The sequence below is a fragment of the Pongo pygmaeus genome, chromosome 3 (genome assembly GCF_028885625.2).
Source record: "Pongo pygmaeus isolate AG05252 chromosome 3, NHGRI_mPonPyg2-v2.0_pri, whole genome shotgun sequence".
In the NCBI taxonomy this organism is placed as follows: domain Eukaryota; kingdom Metazoa; phylum Chordata; class Mammalia; order Primates; family Hominidae; genus Pongo; species Pongo pygmaeus.
Window position 1 is genome coordinate 134,473,023 of NC_072376.2, and position 15,955 is coordinate 134,488,977.

The window sequence follows — 15,955 nt, forward strand, 5'->3', positions numbered from 1 at the left end:
AACATCTGTCTTTAAAGGTATACTGACCTTTGAAAAAAGCTATAAAAATAGTCCAGCTATATTTTTTAATAGTAACACTCAGCTTAAAGTATTGTCCTTTGTTGACCTACATTTTAACATAAGGTGAGTCTCTGTTAACTGATCTATAGCCAAGATATCTCCTTTCTGACTACAAGGGAGTCCCTTTGTTTCTTTCAAGTGTAAAGGTTGACACCTGCATCAAATACCTCCCATTGCCAGGATCAAAGGGAATCCTAGAAAAACTAAATTTTACTAAAAATGAATCAATCTATCTGACAGGCAAATAATTTTAAGGCAAATATGAAGTAAGGGAAAGAAAGAAAAAAGAGTAAGGAGTGTTTACTAGGGAAGGCAATGGCAATGGACATGAAGACATTAGTTTGTCCAGCACAAAGGACTAATGGGTAAGGAAGTAACAAGCAACAGTGTAATTGAGGAGTTTAGATATGATACCACTGACAATATATTCTTGAAGAGAATAGGAGAGTTTGGGCTATAAAAATAAATTGCTCCCATAATTCAGTTTGGCAGTATTTTGAGCATATGTATATTGCAATTAAAAACTGGATTCTCTTCAAGGAGAGGCAGTATTTGGTTAAAAAAGAAAAGAAAAGAAACACTGGATTCTCTTGCAAGTGACTGTAATGTAGATAAACCACTGACCTTCAAAAGTGAATGTTGGAGCAAGAATTTACCTTGAATCTAAGAAATGATTCTTCAAACCATTGACTTAGCTTTTTATAATAGAATGGCATTTAAAACACACCTTTGATGATATTTCGTGGTATCTTTAATATGCTTTAAAGTATAATTTCAATATTCTTCTATTATATAAAAGTCAGAGCCTTTTTATTCGAAAAGAATTCTAACTCTCAGGAACACACACAAAACATTTGAGGAGCCCTTTTGTGGCAAAAAAAAAAAAAGTGCTTCCTTTGGCATACGGCAATATAAAAGGAATAAACTGATCTTATTTGAAATCATGAGGCAGACTTCAATGGAAGGAGTAGATTCTCACACCATTCAGTACTGTGGAGGACCCCCCTGCCCCACTTCACCTTCTACTATCCTTTCTTCCTTGTTCCCGACTCATGGGGAGACTACAACCTATGTGTTGTATTAAATATTTAATCTGCCAATTCAGGAAACACAAGTTCCTCAAACTCTTCAGATTTTAGTTTCCTCATTAATTAAATGAGGAGGTTATATGACACACTTTCTTAGTAAGAACTTTGTTCAAAACTCCAAATTCTCATTGATTTTCCTCTTTTGTGCAAGGGCTTGGGAAATGCTTCTTGTTTTTTATGCCGTTTTGGCCATACAATTCTTTCCACTTTGTTCCTCCCTCTCCATCCCCCACGGAGGTTACGGTACAACTCATCAGACTTCTGCTTTCTAAACTACAACCTCATTCCAATCCTTTCTCCTGAGACAGTTTGATTAGGTCACCATGATTAGATTTTTGCTAGTTATCAATTATAAATTCACAGGTTTCTCTTCTACATGCATACACTATTGGATTGATTTACATTTAAAATGGATTCCTTGTATTAATCAAGTAATGGCTTCAAAGCCTATGAACAATTTTATTAAGTTTAGCCCTTTCCTCTTTTAGCAGTGTAGATAGATTTAGTGGCATCTCATTGGTGTTGGAAGGTACAGTTTGCATTTTTAGGGCAACTTATTTCTCCCTGATTGATTTCTTTCCAACTCTGGGCCTTTGCTTAGCTCTATCTCCTAGACTTTGGTAAAAAATTTTTATAGTCCAGACAGATGCCCTGCCTCAAATATGCTTTAAAAAAATAAGCTTGCTTAAAGTAAGGAGGCAGGGGGGAAAGTGAAATTCAAAAGAGAAGCACCAGACAAGAAAAACAGGTTAAAAATGTGTTTCTGAACAACAAAACAGGTTTTCCTGAAGACATGAATTCTGTTTTGAGTCACTGTTCTTTTATCTGCTTAACTGGAAAAATGTTAACACTAATGTGAACTCACTGAAAATGTAACCAATACTACTGAATACCTTATGTCAGAAGGATTAAAAAACTCCTAGAAAGATGTCAGTCTTTACATTCTAAGAATCAGTTAGGGTACTATGAGTAGAGATAAATTGCCTCTGATCAATATTGTAAGTAACTGTTTATTTTAAAAGATGAAGTTTTAGAAACATAACATAAGATCCTCCTCCCATCTTAGAGGCATCCAAACTATAACCTGGGATTGGATTTTTAAAATATGCCTCAACATGAAGTTTTCTAGGTTCATTAAGTTAGTTATAAAAGGATATTTCTTAAGTTGGAGATGCTTACCTTCATTAACTTCATCATTTTCTTTGTCTACTTGTGCTTTCAAAACATACCGCTTTATAAGTCTTTTCATTATCTGCTGTTGGGCAAAAGTAAATGATTAGATCTCCAATGATATACATAAGTGCCCGAATCCTATTTTCCAAAGAGGCTTACATACCTGTAAAGCAAACAACTCAGGGGAGAAAAAAATTTTATAACTATGTATAGAAAAATTACACAGGTTTCAGAACTTAACTCTCTTAATGCCTTCTACTGAGACTTCCTGCATAATCCACCAATACTTTTTTTTTTGCCTCAGAAACGGAAGAAGCTTTTAAATAGAAATTAAGCTTGAAGATTTGAATTCATGGCTTCTCTTTCAACTAATAGTTTCTTTTTAAGTTACATTGACCTACATTATCACCCGTAGACACTACCTTATTTCCCAGTATTTAGAAAAATACATCAATGTATACTCTATATAGAGAATTTGGAAAATATACAGAAGAACAAAATAAATAAATGCAATCATTGGCAACCTCACCATCCAAAGATAATCACTGTTTTAATTTTCGTGTACGCCTTTCCAATATCTTTTCTTTAAATTTTGTGTATATACTAATTACTGTATTATATTTTATGTTTTCTAAATACCATATATTTTGTTATATTGCACGCTTTTCTCTAATAGCAATATATAGTGACTATTTTCAGTCTAAATAAATGCTCTTCTAGGATAACTGTTTACCCGTATGGAAAAAATTAAATTGGAGACCTATTTCATACCATGAACACAAAAATTAATTCCATTTGCATCTTAAATGTGAAAGACAAAGCTTGTGAACCCTTGAAAGAACGTATTATATAAGACAGTATATTTATAAATTTGGGGTAGACCTGTATTTTTAAAAAAACAAGATTAAAACTTCTGATTACAATAGAAAAGACTGATAAATTCAACTTCATTACAATTTAAAATTTCTGTTTAAAGAGATACCATAAAGAAAGTGAAAAGGCAAGCCATAGACTGGGAGAAAATATTGGTAATGCTTGTAATTAAAAATAATTTAGATCCAAATATATAAAGAACTTTAATTCAATAAGAAAAACTCAAATAACCCAATTTTAAAATGGGCAAAAGACAAACAAATGTTTCACAGAAATGGAAACGTGAAGGGTCAACAAGCTTAAGAAACAATTTCAAACTCTGTTGCAGGGAAATACAAATTATGACTAAAAGGAGACACAATTTTACATCTAATAAAGAGAATTAATAAATCTGGTTATGCCAAGTGTTGGAAAGGATATGGATCAATGGGGACTTTTATATTTTACTGGCAAGACTGTAGACAACTTTGAAGACAATTTAGTACTATCTTTTTAGTTTTTAAATTGATTTCTATTAAAACAAATTTTAGAGCTGGAGTCTCACTATATTGCACAGGCTTGCCTCAAACTCCTGGGCTCAACGCCGTCCTCCTGCCTCAGCCTCTCAAGCAGCTGGAGCTATAGGCATGAGCCACTGCATCCAGGTGGTATTATCTTTTAAATTTGAACATTTGCATACCCTTTCACCTAGAAAGTCCACTTCTCAGTATAAGGCCTAGAGAAACTTTGCAGGTATGAACCAAGAGACATACAACAATGTTGGTAGCAACCCTGTCTGAAATTGCAAAACACTGGAAACAATCTAAACAAATATTAACAAGAATAGACAAATTGTAGTATTTTCAATGTAATGTTATTGTGTTCATTAATGAAATTAATGCACCATAGCCACACACAACAGTGTGGATGAATCTTAGAAGCATAATGTTGAATGAAAAATTCCAGTTACAGAAGACCACAAAGTATGAAGCTATTCTTATGAAGCTCAATAACAAGTAAATCTAGAGAATATATTTTTTAGGAATACTGACACATATAAAAAATTATATTTGAAAAGAAAATCAAAGCAAGAAGAGGAGAAACCCAACTTCAAGATAGGGATTAACTCTTAGGTGGAGGGAGAGGAGTAGGTATGGAGGTGCATATAAGTAGAGGCAATGGACAGATAATGTTATCATTGTCAGGTCGGTGGTGGTTCCACAGGTGTGAATGTAATTATGCTTCATAATTTATTTTGCATTATACATATTCTTATGCATGTAACAAACATTGTATGTAAAAGATAACAAAGGAAAGGGAAAAAGACCTGAACTAAAATGCAGACATAGCGAGAGTAGAAAATATATACTTCAATTTTAAGAAAGTAGAAATTATGCCAAGGTCAAGTAAAAGAGAAGAATTTGGGAAGATTCAAAATGTTATGCAGAGAATAACAACAGACTGAGAGGGCCCATGCTACTGAAAAGGAAAAGCTCATTTTTCCAGTCACTGTAAGACATAAAACCTGTTGAATTTTGTAGAATCTAGATCCCAGGACAGACTCACAGCTGGATGGATCTTAAACTGGACTGATTCATTCATTCAGCAAATATTTATTGAGAGCCAATTCGGTGGCAGGTACCATACCAGGTGCTAGGAATACAACAGTGAACACAGTCCCCAGTCCAGTGAAACTTCATATTGATATGGAACAATTCACAATAATGGGTGAACACATCAGGGATCTGGTTAAATTTAGGGGACAGTGAAGACAGATTCCTATAAAATGAAAATATAAAGTTATGTGTATCAGTTAAAAGCAGCTTGAAAGGCAGTAATACAAATTGGTGGAAAAGAAATGACTGTTTAACAAGTAGTGCTGAGACAAGTTGAGCCTCTGCACAAGGCAAGACGGTACCTGAGATTAGACAGAAATCAGTTTCCCCACACATGACACTACCTGGTAATAGTCCATCCCTTTGTTCATGTTGGAAAGATAGTTCATGAGAATTCTAAAATGATCTGCAGCTCAGAGAAGGAGACAAAGATTGGCCATCCCCATTCTATTAGGAAGCTTGTCTAGTAAACCCAAGACAGTATTGTGTAATAGGCAACAAAGGCTCAACCCAAGTAAACCCAAGACAGTATTGTGTAATAGGCAACTAAGGCTCCCCCTGTCGCAATAGTTCCTGAATGAAATCTGTTTTTACCACTTTAGCTACTGTCTGGCTCTGGTTTTCTTTAACACAGTTGAGACTGTGAGTTGCAAGAACAAATCATGTAGTTTTGAGTTGTGACTCCATCATTCACAAGCTCTGGAACCTTGGTATCTTAATCTGTGTAATGGAAATGCTAGACTGTGTCTTGTAAAAGAGACAATACATGTAAATTACATAGTAGGTGCTCAAATAATGTAACTATTATTCTTTCATTATTATCTAGGCTTCTGTAAAGCAAATCTTGATAAATCCATCTTAATGATGGTACCATAAGCAAGGACCATGAAACTCATATGTAACAAGTAAAAGTACCATTTTAAATATTACCTTTAACTAAATTTCCAACTGATTCTTTAATTAAAGCTAGTACCAAAAATTAAACTGACCAATAACAGATTCATCTTTTTTCCCTCTTGCTCAAATTGCTAACTAACTAACTAACTAACACAAAAGAAGTCTATAGATTAACTTCCACATTGCACAAACCTCCAGAAATTATATAGCTTTCTTGGCACAAGCCTGTGAATCACTCTTTAAGGAAGACATTCTAACTCTATAAAGACTATTGATTTTCTCTGTCCAGGGTATGGAAATCCCAGAGAGAGTTTCCAAAACTGAAACTGAGTGGTAACCAGGTAAAGATTCCAGGCGGTACTTACTTCAAACAGTCCTTCCTGCAAACAAACCCAAGTTCATTTTTCAACCCTCCGTTAAGACTGGGAGAAGAAATAAGATGTGGGCGGTTGGGTAGCTGCGGGGTGGTTAGATATCTTCCTTCCCGAAAGGAGTGAAAGCTTTTCTTCTCACTTGGTATTTTTTATTGATTCAAATTCAACTAATAATTGTTAAGCACTCTATCAGGTACTTTTACATTCATTCTCTCACTTAATTCTACAGAGAAGCCAAATTTGACTGTCATTAGTAGATTTTGTACTATGAATTTTAACAATCTAAAAAGTGCAAATGAAGGGTAATAAGACTGATGTAGACAAATAGAAAAAAAACTCAGAAGTATAGAGTAAAATTTTAGAAAGGAAAAGGACCTTGGGAATCATTGTTTTTCATGTTTTTATACCACTCATGAAACTTTGTGAAAGATTACCATTACACAGCTTCTGTATAAACTTCTGTGATTGAGGGCCTGCTATTTTTCCAGATAGCTGGTTTAATCTATTTTTGGACAACTATAGCTGTTAGAAAACAACTCCTTTGTATTGAAGCTAAAGTAACTATCAGTACAAATTCTGTTCTTTGGGGCAACAGAGAATAAATTTGTTTTTTCTTCTACTTGATTGACTTTTACCTGTTACTTTTTTCTGCGTTTTTTTGTTTTTTTTTGAAGAGGGACCTGCAAACCTATTGATTGACTTTAAAATATCTACTCTTCTAGGTTTCCCAGTTCTGTTGACCTAAAGAAAAAATCTGAGGCAAACTAAATATATAAGTAGAGAGTTTATTTGGGCCAAGTTTAAGGACTGCAACCTGGGGAGCACAGATTCAAGTTGCCCTGAATATGTGCTCCAATTCACAGCAATTACTAGTGGGTTTTTAAAGGAAAAGAAGAGGCAGTTCCTAAGTTGTTTATCAAGGACTTACATTGAAATAACATAAGCTTTTGACTGGTTATACATTGTTCTTTGTATCACAAATTCCAGGTACATGAAGATAACAGGTGAGGCTGCAAGTCAGGAACAAATGAATTTAGACAACTGCCCTCAGGCATGGGTAGAGGTAGGGAGCTGTGACTGAAAGTCCCATACTCATGTTCTCTGGGCCTGCATACCTCACATAGTTCAGACTGCTCTGAGCTATTTTTGTTTTCTCTATTCCCAAACCATTTTATTTATATTTCATTGCATTTATATTTATTTCTATTTCATATATAGGCATAACTATACCACATAGCATGTAGTGTTATGTGAATATTTGTCTACTTATACTTTCCTTTCCTTCCTCCTAACCTCAACACTGCCATTCTACTTCAATAGACAGATTCTTGAAGGCATGACCTATATCTTTGTATCTGTATAACCTAACATCACGTATAACAGGGGTTGTCCCTGAATGTGCCTGAAGCTCACTGTGAGTGGAGTTCAGGAACATCTCATTTTGCCCCATTTAGAGAAAAACTGTCATGTGCTTCCAGTAAAACCAAGCCATCAATGATATCCTTCATGGATTAGACCAGAGTCCGCCACCTGGGCCAAAGACTGTCCAATACTGTATTTGTTTGGACCAAGGGTGTTACCAAAGCAAAGTCATCTGTGAAAGCAGATCTGCCAGCAAGAGACAATAAAGAACCCATAGTCCAGCTTCTGTGGAGTCTCACAATAAATTCCTATTTCTTAACATATCATAGCATATCTGCGTGCTTTTAACTTGAAATAACCAAACACAAATATCGTTATAATAAATAATAAATAAAATATTGTTAAAATTAGTAGAATTTAATCATAGCCATCCTCCTATGTTCATGAGAAAAAAAATCACACCCAGTTAAAAAAAATTCTTTACACACATAAAAGAATTACTTCAATATGCTATTAATAATTAATTTTAATATAAATACCACTATTGATCAAAACATTTTTGGTATTTTTGTCTTTTTTTGAGAGAAAGGATCTTGCTGTGTCACCAGGGCTGGAGTTCAGTGACGTGATCATAGCTCATTGCAGCCTCAAACTCCTGGACTCAAACTGCCCTCCCACATCAGCCTCCCAAAGCACTGGAATTGTAGAAGTGAGCCACCATGTCTGGCCCTAATCAAAACATTTTTGAAACTCTTCCGCTGTGGCCCCTTGGGGCATATTTGAATCTCTGTCCTTGAAGAAATTGTTTTGGAGAAAAAAAACCCTCATTTGGATATAAAACACATAAGGTGATGACCCTATTGGTGACGGCTACATGTTTGTTGAAGTTGGATGTGATCATTTTTTTAAAAAATGCAAAGTCATGGCACTAAGTCTTATTAATAGGAATAATTAGCTAAGTTCAGTAACTAGAAAAAAATGAAACATTTTTTGAGTCTTATGGACTAATTATAAAAGTAATTCTTTAAAGAAGTTCTAAAAATATTCTGAGTTGTGATAGCCTCATTAGAATTAGTACATTCTAAGAGTTATCACTTTGAAAGAAAAATCCCTATTTAGCAGACCAAGTTCTGATTTTTTTTTTTTTTTTTTTTTTTTTTTAGTAGAGACAGGGTTTCACCATGTTAACCAGGCTGGTCTCAAACTCTTGACCTCAGGTGATCTACCCATCTTGGCCTCCCAAAGTGCTGGGATTATAGGCATGAGCCATCACACCCACCCCCAAGTTCTGTAATAGTTTTAAAGGTAAGTCTTACCTATTATAATCAGGCTGCATGAAAAAAAATCTCTAACAACTAAACAATTGTTATTATTACTCATTGTTATGAACTGAATGTTTTGTCCACCCCAGACTCATGTGTTCAAATCCTAACCCTCCAATGTGATGGTATTAGGAGGTGATTAGGTTCCACCCTTACAAATGGGATTAGTGCTCTTATAAAAGAGACCCCACAGAACTTCCTTGTCCCTTTTCTGCCATATGAGACACAGTGAGAAGACAGTTGTCTATGAACCAGGAAGCACTTACAGCTACCTGATTTTCAACAAATGCACCAAGAACATACATTGGGGAAAGGACAGTCTCTTCAATGAATGGTGCTGGGAAAACTGGACATCCACATGCAGAAGGATAAAACTAGACCTCTATCTCTCACCAGATAGAAAAATCATTTCAAAATAAAGTCTCAGGTGTAAGACTCAAAATGATAAAACTACTAGAAGAAAACATAGGGGAAACACTTCAGGACACTGGTCTGGGCAAGGAGTTTTTAGATAAGACCTCAAAAACACAGGCAACAAAAGCAAAAATAGGCAAATGGGATTACATCAAGCATATTTTCAAACTATGCATCTGACAAGGGGTTAATATCCAGAATATATAAGAAACTTAAACAACTCAACAGCAAAAAACAAGTAATCCAATTTAAAAATGGGCAAAAGACCTGAAGAGACATTTGTCAAAAGAAGACATACAAATGGACAACAGGCATATGAAAAAATGTTCAACATCACTAATCATCAGAGAAATGCAAATCAAAACCACAATAAGATTTCACCTCACCCTAGTTAGGATGGCTATTATCAAACAGACAAAAAATAACAAATGCTGGTATGGATGTGGAGAAAGAGAACTCATACACTATTGATAGGAATGTAAAATTAGTACAGCCATTACAGAAAACAGTATGGAAGTTCCTTAAAAAATTAAAAATAGAACTACCATATGATTCAAAAATCCTACTACTGTGTATATATTCAAAGGAAATGAAATCAGTATATTGAATAGATGCTTAAAAAATTAAAAATAGAACTACCATATGATCCAGCAATCCCACTACTGGTATATACCCAAAGGAAATGAAATCAGTATGTTGAAGAGACATCTGTACTCCCATGTTTACTGCAGCACTATTCACAATAGCCGAAATATGGAATCAACCTAACTGTCCATCAGCAGATGAACAGATAAAGAAAGTATGGTTGTATATATACACACAGTGGAATTCTATTCAGCCACAATGACATTTTGTCTTTGTGGCAACACAGATGGACCTGGAGGACATAATGTTAAATGAAACAAGCCAGGTACAGAAAGGCAAATATCATATGATCTCACTCATATGTGACATCTTAAAAAGTTTATCTCATAGAAGTAGAGAGTAGAATAGTGGCTACCAGAAGTTGGAGAGGGCAGGGGGAATGGGAAGTGGGGAGAAGTTGGTCACCAGGTACAAAGTTATAGTTAGATAGAATAAGTAATTTAAGGTGTTACAGGGCACAGTAGGGGGACTATAGTTAACAACATTGTATTGTATGTTTTAAAATAGCTAGAAGAGAGGATGTTGAATGGTCTTACCACAAAGAAATGATAAATGAACAAGGTGATGAACATGCCAAATACACTGCTTTGATCCTTACACAATGTATACATGTATTGAAATATCACACTGTATGCCATAAGTATGCATAATTATAATGTGCCAATTAAAAATAAAATTAAAAAATAAAATAAAGTTTGAGAAAAAAGGAGCCAAAAATAGAAATGGATGAAAAATTCAAAATGAATAGGGAAAAAATGGTAAATATGGAAGACAGTCAAGAAGAATTCAGTAGGCTTTAAATTGGTGTCTTTGAAGAAGAAATCCAAAATAATGGAGCAGAAAAAATGTTTCAAGATATTTCAATAAAATTATTCAAAAATTAAAAGAAGACTAAACATACATATTGAAAGGCCATAGTGTGGCCAGGTGCAGTGGCTCATGCCTGTAATGCCAGCACTTTGGGAGGCCGAGATGGGCGGATCACGAGGTCAGGAGATCGAGACTATCCTGGCTAACACAATGAAACCCCATCTCTACTAAAAAAATACAAAAATTGACCGGGTGTGGCGGTGGCACCTGTAGTCCCAGCTACTTGGGAGGCTGAGGCAGGACAATCGCTTGAACCTGGGAGGTGGAGGTTGCAGTGAGCCGAGATCACACCACTGCACTCCAGCCTGGGCAACACAGCAAGACTCCATCTTAAAAAACAAAAAAATAGAAAGGTCATAGTGTATGCCAGGAAAAATTGATACAGATCCATCTATAGAACAATCAATACCAAGTTGTAGGATTTAAAAGATAAAGATATTTGGGGCATTCAAACTAAAACCTCAGGTCAACTGTATGAGGAAAACAATCAGGCTGGCCTCAAACTCTTCCACATCAACATTCCATTCCAGGAGGCTCTGGAGCAACATCTACACATACATTAAAAATAAATTATCACCTAAGTATATTACAGGTAGTCAATATAAATATATAGAAATAGAAACTAATTTAGAACATAAAATAACTCAGAGAACATAGTTCTCATAAACTCTTCTTGAAGGAACTACCAAAAGACAAAGTTAAGCTAAGAAAGAGATAAACAGAAAATTATGGCAAAAAAGACTGGTGGTAAATACTGACTATGTTTAACTGTGGGACTGAAACTAAACCAAATGTAGGCTATAGTCCTGACAAGGTAGTGAAGTGGATCAGAATATGTCACCCCAAAATATGCCATTTTGGCATAAGGATTATTTTGAGCTGAAGGCAATTAAAAAGTAGCAAACACAGAAAGAGTTCTCTGCCCTAACCCATCTGCCTAAAAACAGGACATACATTTCCCTTTGTGAAGGTCTTCCTCCTCTCCCCCTCCCAGATTAGCAGGAGGAAAAACAATCATTACCACTGGGGACAGAAAGTCAGCACCAAGGTGGTTCTGCACAAGCAAACCTTACTAAAATAACCTGTATCTTCTATCAGTTTCTCCCACATACTTACCTTCCAACAATTTACTACCTTTAGCAACCCAAACACTTTTTCCTTTGTCATATCACTTCTCCACAAACTTCTTGTCCTTTGTTATGTTGGTATATAAGCCCCAAATGCTAACTACCCCTTTGAGCTACTCGTCACTGAGTTTTTCTACAGGTATGTGCACTGCATGCATAAATAATCCTTTTTTCCTCTCCTGTTTATCCGTCATTTGTCAGTTTAATTCATAGCCCCCAGGTACTGAACCTAAAGGGATTAAGAAAATTATTCTTCTTCCCGCAACAAACACAGTTCTAATAATTTAACAAGCAGGAGCTGGGAGAGGAAGGGGGAAAATAGTGTAAATAAAATACGGATATTGATTTTCTTCATAGTTTAGAGCTGAAGGATCAAAAGATAAAACTTGAAACATATCAATCAATTAACAGAGACTTAAGTATGTTTAAAAATATTAAGATAAACACCAAGACACATAGTATAATCCACTTCAGCAGAGACTGCCACTTCTCTTCCACAGCTTTTTAGTTTGGCACATGGCCACTTGAAATTAGGACTTTATTTCCCAGGCTCCATTGCAGATAGGTGGTTTGTGCAACTTTACAGAAGTTTCTTATAGGAAGGAACTTTCTTCTCTATCACTTTCTAACTGTATTTTGGAATGTAGAAATAATAGGCAGAGCTCCAGGAGTTTTCTTGGAACATGAGATAATGTTAGACTGAAAGCCATTCATGACGCAGTAATACGATGGAAAAAGCCTGGGCCCCTGACATTGTTAGGTACCACATTAGGAACATGAGAGAGAAATAAATTTCTATTTTCTTTTAGCCATTTAAAGGCTGGTATGTGGTGGTTTTGTGAGAATTGCACCAAATTAATCATAATTAATATAAACAATAAGGGGACTACTTTAAAATGTCACTGAATACACAAAAGACCTAATAAATCGAAAAGTATATCCTTAGAAAAGAAAACACAACATTATAAAGCATCAATTTGCCTTAACATGATCAAAATAAAGATACCAGCAGACAAGCCCACCTTAAAATTCAGATAGAGAAATAAGGAAGAGGTTGGGTGCTGGTGGCTCATACCTGTATTCCCAGCATTTTGGGAGGCCAAGGCAAGTGGATCACTTGAGGTCTGGAGTTCAAGACCAGCCTGGTCAACATGGTAAAACCCAATCTCTACTAAAAATACAAAAGTTAGCTGGGTGTGGTGGCAGGTGCCAGTAGTCCCAGCTACTCGGGAGGCTGAGGCAGGAGAATTGCTTGAATCCAGGAGGTGGAGGTTGCAGTGAGCCGAGATTGCACCACTGCACTCCAGCCTGGGCAAGAGAGGCAGACTCTGTAACAGAAAAAAAAAAAAAAAAAAAAAGAAGGAAAAATAATAGGAAATTCTGTAAAATAAAAACCCTGAAGTAAGGATGTGTATGTGTGTGTGCGCGTGTATGTACACACGTGCAAGTATGCACGTGTATGTGTGTTTTGATTTTTGTCTTAAACTATAATAATTATGATAATGTGGTTCTACAGCATGAATAGATCAGTGGAACAGAATGAAAAGCCTAGAAATAAATTTATACAGGAATTTAGTAAATTATTAAAGTGGTATTTCAAATCAATAGAAAAGATAGATTATTCAACACACCCAGCTGTATGATAATCTGGAAAGACAACATATTTGGATTCCCACCCTACAGGTTAAATGAAAATATATTCTATATGAATCAAATATTTTCAGAGTCCAAAGAAGTGAAAGAACTAAAGAAATCTGAGTTAAAAATATTAAATAATCTCCTATGGGGGAAAAATCTTTCCAAGTAGGACACAAAACCTGACGCCATAAACAATTTGTAACGTTGACTATACAAAAATAAAAAAAGCTGTGGATGGGAAAAAATACTTTAAATATTAAAAAGACACACAATAACCTGGTAAAAACATTCTTAAGTCATAACACAAAGGCTAATATTGTTAAAATATGAAGAATTCCTCTTCATTGATAACCAAAAGCCCCTCAAGAAAAGCAAATATATATGGAGACATAAGTATATATAACATTAAACATAAAAAAGAAGGTAAAACTCATTCATGATAAAGAAATGCAAAGCAGCACATTTTAACCTATCTGGTGAAGATAAAAACCTTTGGTAACACACTGTTTGTAAATTAAGGAGGAAATAGGTGCTCTCATATATTTATTGTAAGAATGTAAGTTAGTACAAGCTCCATCAGTTTGACAATAGCTAAAAAATTAAAATTCAAATATACTTTAACCAGAAAATTCCATGTATTTGTTCATGATTGAGATGTTATATATACAAAATGACTTACTACAGTATTGCTTATAATAGCTAAATATCAGCAATATCCTCTATTTTCATCAATAAAAGAATGATTAAATAAGTATAACCATATGATGGAATACAATGTAACTACTAAAAGTAAAACTTTAACTTTAAAAAGAGACAAAGAAAGGCATTATATAATAATAAGAGGATCAGCTCAGCAAGAGAATATACCAGTTATAAATATACATACACCCAATACCAGAGCATTCAGATATATAAGGCAAATATTATTAAGTCTAAAGGGAGAAATATATCCTAATATAATAATAGTTGGGGACTTCAACCTCACTCTCAGCATTAGACAGATCATTTAGACAGAAAATCAACAAAAAGCCATCAGATTTAAACTACACCAAGACCAATGGACCAAAAATACATTTATGGAACATTTTACCCAACAGCTGGGAAGTACACATTCTGTTTTTGTTTTTTTTTTCTTTTTTGAGACAGTGTCTCACTCTGTACCCTAGGCTGGAGTGCAGTTGTACAACCATGGCTCACTGCAGTCTCAACTTCTTGGGCTCAAGCAATCCTCCTACCTCATCTTCCCAAGTATGTAGGATTACAGGCATGTGCCACTATGCCTGGCTAATTTTTTTCACTTTTGCAGAGACAGGGTCTCACCATGTTGCCCAGGCTGGTCTCAAACTCCTGAGCTTAAGCAATCCTTCTGCCTTGGCCTTCCAAGGCAGGTGTGAGCTACCAGACCCAACCCCAAAACATATATTCTTTTAATCAGCACATGGTACATTCTCTAGGATTGACCATATGTTAGGACATAAAACAAGTCTCAGGAACTTAATAAAATCAAAATTATGTCAAGTATTTTATCTGACCACAATGGAATAAAATTAGACATCATAACAAAAGGCACATTTGAAACTATGCAAATACATGAAAATTAAACAACATATTCCTGAATGACCAATGGGTCAAGGAAAAAATTAAGAATGAAATTTTAATATTCCTTGAAATGAGTGAAAATAGAAATACAACATACCAACACCCATGCAACACAGCAAAAGCAGGATTAAGGGGCAAGTTTATAGCAATAAATGCCTACATCCACCAAAAAACTAGAAGGATTTCAAATAAACAATCTAATGATGCACGTAAAGGAAAAAAAGCATAAAAAATGCTTGAAAAAAGCACGAAAGAAAAGCATGAACAAATCAAACCCCAAATTGGTAGAAGAAATAATAAAGATTAGAGCAGAAATAAACAAAATTGAGACTAAAATAAATACAAAAAATCAACAAAACAGTTTTTTTAAAAAGATAAACAAAATTGACAAATCATTAGCTAGAGTAACTTAAAAACAGAAAGATAAGACTCAAATAAATAAAATCAGAAAATGAAAAAGGAGACATCACAATGGATAATAGAGAAATATGAAAGATCACTAGAGACTACTATGAATAACCATATGCCAATAAATTAGAAAACCTGGGAAAAAGGATAAAATCACAGACACATTCAATCTACCAAGATTGAACCAAGAAGAAATAGAAAATCTAAACAGACCAAAAACAGGTAACAAGATTAAATGAGTGCATAAAATATCTTCCAAAAAAAATAATAAAATAAAGTCCAGGACCAAATGGTTTCACTGCTGTATTCTACTGAACCTTTATAAAGAAGAATTAATACTAATTATTCTCAAACTAATCGGAAAAATTAAAGCAGAAGGAATTCTTCTTAACTCACTTTATGAGACCAGTATAACCCCAATACCAAAATAAGGACACAATAAAACTATAGGCCAATATCCCTGATGAACATAGATGTAAAAATCCTCAATAAAATATTAATAAACCAAAT

The 15,955-nt window shown here is 34.7% G+C and overlaps 1 protein-coding gene across 6 annotated transcripts in view; it reads right to left on the bottom strand.

Annotated features, from left to right (window-relative positions):
• Nucleotides 1-15,955, bottom strand: part of TRPC3 (transient receptor potential cation channel subfamily C member 3) — a 73,688-nt gene that overhangs the window by 1,934 nt on the left and 55,799 nt on the right. For 4 of the 6 annotated variants that reach the window (XM_063664075.1, XM_054486223.2, XM_054486222.2 and 1 more), the window contains one exon: nt 2,328-2,403. In XM_063664075.1, coding sequence (XP_063520145.1) covers nt 2,328-2,403 — 76 coding nt within the window. The remainder of the gene's footprint in view (nt 1-2,327; nt 2,404-15,955) is intronic. The other 2 variants (XM_063664077.1, XM_063664076.1) reach the window with 1 other exon arrangement.